Source organism: Oncorhynchus gorbuscha, linkage group LG10, assembly GCF_021184085.1.
Source record: "Oncorhynchus gorbuscha isolate QuinsamMale2020 ecotype Even-year linkage group LG10, OgorEven_v1.0, whole genome shotgun sequence".
Lineage (NCBI taxonomy): Eukaryota > Metazoa > Chordata > Actinopteri > Salmoniformes > Salmonidae > Oncorhynchus > Oncorhynchus gorbuscha.
Window position 1 is genome coordinate 73,322,322 of NC_060182.1, and position 9,395 is coordinate 73,331,716.

Genomic DNA, 9,395 nt, shown 5'->3' on the forward strand with positions numbered 1-9,395 from the left:
CTTCCTCTGACACCGCCAGTTTAATCCATTTCAGAATATGGCTGTAACTTAACAAATGTGGAAAAAGTCAAGGGGTCTGAATACTTTACGGATGCACTGTATATCTACATAAATAAGACAGATCCTGCTTCTGTTGCTGGTTTGAGTGTTTAATAGCCTACTGATTCTGTGAGCATCAAGCCTCGCAACATGTTAAGTAAAACACATGACAAATTCTGCTGTTTTTATCTTTGCTTTGTACTTTATTTCTTTAGAACAGCCTCTGGTATTATACAATGTATTTAGTGTTGACCCTGTTCCATATTGTCCAAAAAATTATATTCATAATAATCCTATTTTTTTCTTGATCTACTTATTGTTATTATTACTATTATGATCATTATCGTAATAAGTAATGTCATCATTAGTAGGCTTAGTATAGCAGCCTTGTACAACCACCATTGAGCTGTAGGCCTAAGAGCGCATCCTGTTTAGTCTCTATACTGTAACTTACTTAGGCCTGCCTATATTTCAATATTTGTATAGGCTACTGTATCAATCAGTCATTAATGTCATCACATTGTAGACGAGTCATTCAAGAGTTGAAATGCAATCAAACATTTTAGTTTAAAATAAAGCTAACCTTGAATAATTAGCTTAAATAATAAATAAACCGTTCTATTACGGAAATTGCATTCACAATGCAGCTGTTTTTAGTCTTTGATGTAATAAAGGCTTAGCAAAAAAGTTACAACAGACTCTGGTACGCTTAGAATTGATTTAGTGTTTACATTGTTCCCAAAGGTCAGAAATTATATTGTAATTTAACTGCACCTGTTTGGCACACATAATATGCACGCAGTGCTTGCTCCTTACCTTATTTTTCTTGAGTTCCAGTCTTTTCCACAATTAATCAAATTTCACACATCTGACTTCCCCTTTACCTCATGAGCAACCAGTAAACATTCCCCCATTTTTAGTTTTTGTCACGTCCTCTGCATCCATTTTGCTGTTAATGTTCGGAGTTTGTTGTAACCAATTTATTGATGTGCTTATGCTATAGGTCAGGCCCTATTGGTCAAGTGCATTTAATGCATACATGTGTCACGTAAAGAGATCAAGGGTTGAGGGAATAGAGAATGTTTTTTTCTAAACAAATTAGGGCTTTCATTAACACAACTTTTCTGTCAGAATTCTGTAATTATATTGCAGTTTCAGCAACACGAACTGTGCGATAAACACTGGTAGGCGCTACAGCATGGAAGAGAGAGCGGTGCTAGTCACACAATTACTCAGTCTTTTTCTTTTAACACAAAGTAGCAAGTCTGAGGCTGGTACAATCAAATCAATTGCTGGTCGCACTCTGTCTTCTCATTTGTGTGTCTTAATTATTTAATCAAACCGTGTGCTTAAAGCATCAGTCAAGCTCAGTGAATATAGTTGATTTGATTAAAACACATAGGATGTGTCTATGGAAAATTACATGTTTAAACATTTTGACCAATCGATTGGTCTAACGAACAGACAATTCTTGATCGACCAAGATTTTTTGGGGTTGGGGACAGACAACCTTAGACTTACGGGTGTTTGACATGCTTGTATGACATCCAAAGCACTATTTATTATAATCCTCAATGTCGCATCTTTCAAAATGGATTGACTCCTCTTAATTTACAGCATTTCCCTCACTCTGGCAACAAAAAAATGTGTGCAAGTTGCCCAATTAGCAGGAGGAGAGTTGGGAACAACATCTTGCCACGTGTGGTGCTCAACTTCCGATACTCTGTCAGTCAAAAACCCATAGAGCCATGTGAAGCGCAGAGCCTGAGCTCTGATGTAGTTTATAGCATTTTACTGTACAGCCACTGCAATCCTATTTAGGTGCTTATTAGTGTCCAAATCTGCCGGCTACAAGTGTAAAGGGTTAAAGGATTTACCATTTCATCATCTGTGGGTCTTAGTTCTGTAGCCCAGGCGAAAGCTTGTTGGTAACTTTGCATAAAGTAGCTACAGTACCTGTGTAATTTCTATTGGCCCATGTAAAAGCTATTGATCCTTAATGTATATTTGCCTCAGTCTTGTTGACATTGATTCTCCAGTAAGATTTATACTAAATTCTTGTCTCTTTGTACTGACGTGTAATTTGCCATCCTGGCTTATCGATGCGTTTCTCCTCTCCCACTCTCTTGCAGCATAATCAATGGTTTTGCCCTGCCGCTCAAAGCAGAGCACAAACAGTTTCTGGTCAAAGTGTTGATCCCCCTCCACACTGTCAGGAGTCTGTCCCTCTTCCATGCACAGGTACTGTGTGCAATCATCATTTTGTTGATGTTCAACATCCGAGTTTGGTTCTCCAACCCTGTTCCTGGAAAACTACCCTCCTGTTGGTTTTTGCTCCAACCCCAATTGGAACTTATCAACCAGCTAAATATTAGAATTGGGTGCACTAGATTAGGGTTGGAGAAAACTGACAGGATGGTAGCTCTCCAGAAACAGGGTTGGAGAGCCCTGTTCTACATATATATATATATGCCATTTAGCAGACGCTTTTATCCAAAGCGACTTACAGTCATGTGTGCATACATTCTACGTATGGGTGGTCCCGGGGATCGAACCCACTACCCTGGCGTTACAAGCGCCATGCTCTACCAACTGAGCTACATGATTGAGTCTGTCCAGTGAGGCGATCCTAATTGGTATTCCACATTTTCCAACCATGACATTGACAATGTGTTATGTTTTTCTTTATTGCGACTTATTTTTCCAGTTGGCGTATTGCATTGTACAGTTCCTAGAGAAAGACCCAGCGTTAACAGAACCAGTAAGTGTTATCTCCCCCATGGTCACACCACCTTGTAATCAGAAGGGCCTTTTAATCAGTCACCGTCTCCCTTCAGTCACACGTTTCTCTCTCGCATCTATCGCTCTCACATCTATTAATCTAATCTATAGGTCATCAGGGGCTTACTGAAGTTCTGGCCAAAAACCTGCAGTCAAAAAGAGGTAAGAGCACTGAAAGTTTCTCTTCCTTGGTCTGGAGCACTGAGCTGCTAATGTTAATGGGAGTTTAGATCTGTTACCTAGATAGTAACGACCTGATGTGTTGTCCTGCTCAGGTGTTTGTAACTGTGTTCTTAGGTGATGTACCTCCGGTGTGTTCTCAAGTGGTGTACCTGGGTTAGGGTGTGTTAGTAACTAATTCAGGGCTGCCCGCTTGCCCGGCAACATCTGCCAAGCTAACCTGGCCAGTTAATCAAGCTTTCACATTGCCCGCTTGGGTCAGTACATTTTCAAACTCCAAAACAGACTAATTATTTATATTTCATCTTTCACAATCTAACCGATGACGCTTCACTCTTGCTATCAAACAGCATTCGGTTTCCAAGCTGGGGCAAGAATGTCAAAGCCTCAGTGTGGTCAGCATACCGTGGCAAGAAAAAGTATGTGAACTCTTTGGAATTACCTGGATTTCTGCATAAATTGCTCGTCAAATTTGATCTGATCTTCATCTAAGTCACAACAATAGACAGTGTTTTTCAACTAATAACACACAAATCAATATATTTTTTTGTCTATATTGAATACATCATTTAAACATTCACAGTGTAGGTTGAATAAAGTATATGAACCCCTAGGATAATAATAATATAATAATATATGCCATTTAGCAGACGCTTTTATCCAAAGCGACTTACAGTCATAATGAATTCTCCAAAAAGTTAAATGGAATTAGGAGTCCAATCAATGAGACGAGATTGGAGATGTTGGTTAGAGCTGCCTTGCCCTATAAAAAAAAATCACTCACAAAAGTTGAGTTTACTATTCACAAGAGGCACTGCCTGATGTGAACCATGCCTTGAACAAAAGAGCTCTCAGAAGACCTAAGATTAAGAATGGTTGACTTGCATAAAGCTGGAAAGGGTTAGAAAAGTATCTCTAAAAGCCTTGATGTTGATCAGTCCACGGTAAGACAAATTGTCTATAAGTGGAGAAAGTTAAGCACTGTTGCTACTCTCCCTAGGAATGTCCATCCTGCAAAGATGACTGCAAGAGCACAGTGCAGAATACTCAATGAGGATAAGAAGAATCCTAGAGTGTCAGCCAAAGACTTACAGAACTTTCTGGAACATGCTAACATCTCTGTTGACGAGTCTACGATACGTAACAAACTTAACAAGAATGGTGGTCAGGGAAGAACCCACGGAAGAAGCCACTGCTGTCCAAAAAAACATTGCTGCACGTCTGAAGTTCGCAAAAGAGTACCTGGATGTTCCACAGCGCTACTGGCAAAATAGTCTGTGGATAGATGATACTACAGTTGAGTTGTTTGGAAGAAACACACAACACTGTGTAGAGAAAAAAAAAAGGCACAGCACACCAACATCAACCTCATCCCAACTGTAAAGTATGGTGGAGGGAACATCATGGTTTGGGGCTGCTTTGCTGCCTCAGGGCCTGGACAGCTTGCTATCATCGCCAGAAAAATGAAATCAAGTTTATCAAGACATTTGGCAGGAGAATATTAGGTTCTTTGTCCGCCAATTAAAGCTCAACAGAAGTTGGGTGACGCAACAGGACAATGACCTAAAACACAGAAGTAAATCAACAACAGAATGGCTTCAACACAAGAAAATGCACCTTCTGGAGTGGCCCAATCAGAGCCCTGACCTTAACCCAATTTTGAAATGTTGTGGCATGACCTTGAGAGCAGTTCACACCAGACATCCCAAGAATATTGCTGAACTGAAAAAGTTTTGTAAAGACGAATTGTCTAAAATTCCTTCTGACGATTTTGCAGGTCTGATCCGCAACTACAAAAAACGTTTGGTTGAGGTTGTTGCTGCCAAAGGGGAGAGTCAACCAGTTATTAAATCCAAGGGTTTACATACTTTTCCCACCCTGCACTGTGAATTTTTACATGTGTTCAATAAAGACATGAAAACATTATAATTGTGTGTTATTAGTTTAAGCAGACTAGACAAACAAATTGTTGTGACCTAGATGAAGATCAGATCAAATTTTATGACCAATTTATCCAGAACTCCAGGTATTTCCGAAGGGTTCACATACTTTTTCTTGCCACTGTACTTGCCCCAGACCCGTCTTAGTGGAAGCAGATTTGGAGATTGGCATGGGCGTTTCACAATCGCAGAATAAAAGACCTCCACCTGCCTTTTCTCATATCAGACATCCTACACAGCAATGCCATAATTGCAAAGAAAGGTTTACATAGGCCTACACTATGTAGCTGCTTGCTTGCTTAAAACATAATTTACACGTCACTTGTGTAAATAATAAGATTCAGTTTTACAATCTGAGTGTCTAGCATGACAAAACAAATGAGCATTTCGTGTTTATATTTACATAACTGCCATTCGAGTGCATAAACGGTAAGCCTATATTCACTGAAATTCACAGAATAACTCTATTTATAAACACTGTACAAATCACAATTTTATTAGGCTAGTGGCAGTTTTTAGGATATTAAACAAGTAGCAAGGACATATCAAGTCTGATCTACCTAATGATTATCCCGTTGGGGTAAACAATGCAGATGCAGCATTCAGCCATGAAGCCACGATGCTGCATCAGGCACCTGCCTGCAATATGGACCATGTATAGGCCCTAAATAAATACATTTTCTTCAATATGCTATTGGGCTCCTTTCTAGGAGGAATATTACATTTTATGAAGTGTCATATGTTAAGGCTTTTCACTGAGTGTACATAACATTTAGTAATGGCTTCCTAATATTGAGTTGCACCCTCTTTTTGCCCTCAGAACTGCCTCAATTTGTCGGGGCATGGACTAAAATGTGTCAAGCGTTCCACAGGGATGCTGGACCATGTTGATTCCAATGCTTCCCACAGTTGTCAAGTTGGTAGGATGTCCTTTGGGTGGTGGACCATTCTTTATACACACGGGAAACTGTTGAGAGTGGAAAAACCCAGCAGCTTTGCAGTTCTTGACCCACTCAAACCGGTTCACTTGGCACCTACTACCATACTCCGTTCGAAGGCATTTAAATATTTTGGCTACCGAGTGGCGCAAGGCACCGCATCTCAGTGCTAGATTTGTCACTATAGACCCTGGTACGATCCCGGGCTATATCACAACCGGCCGTGATCGGGGGTCCCATAGGGTGGCGCACAATTGGCCCAGCGTCGCCCGGGTTTGGCCGTCATTGTAAAATAAGAATTTGTTTTAACTGACTTACCTAGTTAAATTAAATAATAATTCACCCTCTGAATGGCACACATGCACTATCCATGTCACAAAGCTTTAAAATGATTTAACTTGTGTCCCCCCTTCATCTATACTGAAGTGGATTTAACAGGTGGCGTAGCTGGTCAGTCTGTCATGGAGAGAGGTGTTCCTAATGTGTTGTGCGCTCAGTGTTTAAAAAATAATAATTGTATTTTACTTTTATTTAACTAGGCAAGTCAGTTAAGGACAAATTCTTATTTTCAATGAAGGCCTAGGAACAGTGGGTTAACTGCCTTGTTCAGGGGCAGAACAACAGATTTGTATGTCCTCATTGAGAGTTGGCATGGTTTAATTTTTGTTTTCCAATCAGTGTAAATATCAGATTGTATGGTTGGCTATAATGGCCTATACGGTACTTGTCCAGACTGCAAATTAAACCCCCCCATGATTGAAATTCTGCATGCATGACTTGCTTTCCTGTGATCTGGCCCAGGCCAGTAATTTTCTCATTCAGGACAGTAGTTTATACTTGTTACTGGCCTGGTGTTCCACAATCTAATTTACCTGAATGTCAAACCCTGTCAGGTGATGTACCTCAGGTGTGTTTGTAACTGTGTGTGTTCTCAGGTTATGTACCTGGGGGAGCTGGAGGAGATCCTAGACGTGATTGAACCGACACAGTTCGTCAAGATCCAGGAGCCGCTTTTCAAACAGATCTCCAGATGCGTATCCAGCCCACACTTCCAGGTCAGTCTATAGAGAAGGACACAAATCCTGGCGGGTTTTTAGGTCAATGCTGTCTGACTGCCTTGGGATGTCCCTACCCTAAACCCTAATCTTAACCCATACTCTTACCATACCAACCTGTCCCTGACCTACCACTTCCCTTATTTAATCTTCAAAGGGTTAGGGAAGTCCCAAGGGTCCCGGCTAGCACGGACCCTGGTTTTTAGTGGTAATCTCATATCTATGGTGCTCTTAGAAGTACATGGTTGTTGTTGGAGGGTTTAGCCTTGTCCCAGATCTGTTTGTTCTGTATAGCTAACTTCTAGGGTCGTTGTCATGACAACAACCATAGGATCACAAAATAAATCTGAAAAGAGGCTAGTGCGTATGGGTGTAGGTATTGTGTATTAAATCTCTGTGACCCTGGCAGGTGGCAGAGAGGGCCCTGTACTACTGGAACAATGAGTACATCATGAGTCTGATTGAGGAGAACTCCAGCGTTATCTTACCCATCATGTTCGCCAGCCTGTACAGGATCTCCAAAGAACACTGGAACCCGTGAGTCCACCTCAACACACCCTCACACAGATTGGTCCTATCAAAAAAATGTATTTATCACCTTGTATTTGTTTTCATTAGAGAGAACATAAGTTGTGAAAGAGTTGAAATTGGCTGTTTTTTTACGTGTTTTTTATTTTGCCTTGAAGGGCGATAGTGGCGTTGGTGTACAACGTACTGAAAGCCTTCATGGAGATGAACAGTACCTTATTTGATGAGCTCACAGCTACTTACAAGTCAGACCGCCAGCGGTAAGATATGCTGCATCATTAATGGTGCCTCTGTGGTGTGGTCCTGCATAGTGCTGTTGTGTTAAGCGTGTATAGTTTTAGACACCTATTCAAATAGGCCCATGCTCACTACACGGAAAATTACTGTACAGAAAAATTACTGTTTGTTTTTATGCAGAGTAACACTTTTTTCCCCTCATACACTGTCTGGTGTGTGTAATATTGTGATTCTTGACTCTAGCAGGATAAGGATATGTACTTAGTGGTGGAAAACCCAGTAGTAATATCTCAGTAATCTGCAGCTAGTCCTGCCTTCCCCCCGTACTGTCTGCAGTGAGAAGAAGAAGGAGAAGGAGAGGGAGGAGCTTTGGAAGAAGTTAGAGGACCTGGAGCTGAAGAGGAGCCTTAGGCGTGACGGGATAATTCCCACTTAACGAAGCGCCACGCTCCTCTCCCATCCATGTCCACCGGAGCACGCCCCGTGGATCCTGTGCGGCCATCTGGAACGGCATGGAGCGACCGTGTTTTTGTTGTTTTTTTTCTGTATTGTGCGACTTACTTTATGGTAGATTCACACGTTGTTTAATTATTTCAACAGCACTGTAAATAACTTTTATCCTTTAACTGCCATTATTGCGAAATAAAAATTGTAAAAAAAATAAAACGCGATAAGGAACTTGTGTGGGGGTAAAAATATACTTTGGACATTAAGACTTGAAATGAACAGCAAAGTTAAAACAATCTGTTAACTTCCCTCCTATTTGAGAACCCTACCCACTCTCCTTGAATACAAACCCATTTTCCATATCTGGTTCTACTCTTTGCTCTTTCTCTCTCCTCTCTGTCCCTCTCACACTTTGGTGCTTCTGTACCTCTCTCCCTTTTGTGGGACGTCCTGACTGAGTGAGATACCTGGGAGGCCCCGCCCTGACCAAGAGGGCACCCCTTCTCTCTGTAAGGACCACCCTCTGACCCCTCCTGACCTGACTCATGCTGAAGCAATGCTGGTATTATATTATATGGACCCATTAGCCATGAGGAAATTAATTTAACCCCTCCTCCAAGAGGCGAACATGTTAAGGTCCTGTATGTACAGGGACTAAAATACAATAAAAACAGGAGGGGAAGAAGGAAGATCTCCATACACATACTTACATTCATTCTCTCGCACAATTTTTCTCCCCACTTCCACATTTGTTTCTTTTCACTTGTGTGTGTCTCTCCCCAATGATTGATTGGTTTCTGTCAGTTCAGTTGTCTCTTTTGTTTTGTGGACTTTGACCCTGCAGTACCAGGTAGCCTGGTATCAGTCTGGTACTGGTACCCTCCAGCCACACAGAAAATAGGATTTTTTTTTTTTTTTTACGATTGCGAGCTATAGAGGAGCACCAAACTCTCCTATTGTGAAAAGGAGTGTCACTCCCAAGTGTGCTTTACACAGTATTACAAATCTGTATATTGTTATTAAACGCAGTACACTGATATATTGTATCTTGTAGTAATTTTGCATATATTTTTGCTTAGGAACAGCCAAGAAGTATTCTGTATGAGTTAATATGGAACAAGACTATCTGGTATTTAAGATTAGTTTTTTCTCGGTTTCCTTCTTGGTTTTTAATCTCTCATTTGGGGATTTTTATTGTTTCCTTGACCATCAGATATTTTTATTGTGGATTGGAAGAGGGAATGGCAGAG

General features: G+C 40.9%; 1 protein-coding gene across 6 annotated transcripts in view; it reads left to right on the plus strand.

Moving 5' to 3' along the window:
• The window catches only part of LOC124046529 (serine/threonine-protein phosphatase 2A 56 kDa regulatory subunit epsilon isoform-like), a 72,217-nt gene extending 63,035 nt beyond the window's left edge, over positions 1–9,182 (plus strand). For all 6 annotated transcript variants that reach the window (XM_046366986.1, XM_046366984.1, XM_046366982.1 and 3 more), the window contains 7 exons: positions 2,172–2,280; positions 2,747–2,800; positions 2,932–2,982; positions 6,814–6,933; positions 7,343–7,470; positions 7,620–7,721; positions 8,035–9,182. In XM_046366986.1, the coding sequence (XP_046222942.1) occupies positions 2,172–2,280; positions 2,747–2,800; positions 2,932–2,982; positions 6,814–6,933; positions 7,343–7,470; positions 7,620–7,721; positions 8,035–8,134 (664 nt within the window). In that variant the 3' untranslated portion in view covers positions 8,135–9,182. The remainder of the gene's footprint in view (positions 1–2,171; positions 2,281–2,746; positions 2,801–2,931; positions 2,983–6,813; positions 6,934–7,342; positions 7,471–7,619; positions 7,722–8,034) is intronic.
• Positions 9,183–9,395: the final 213 nt, after the last annotated feature.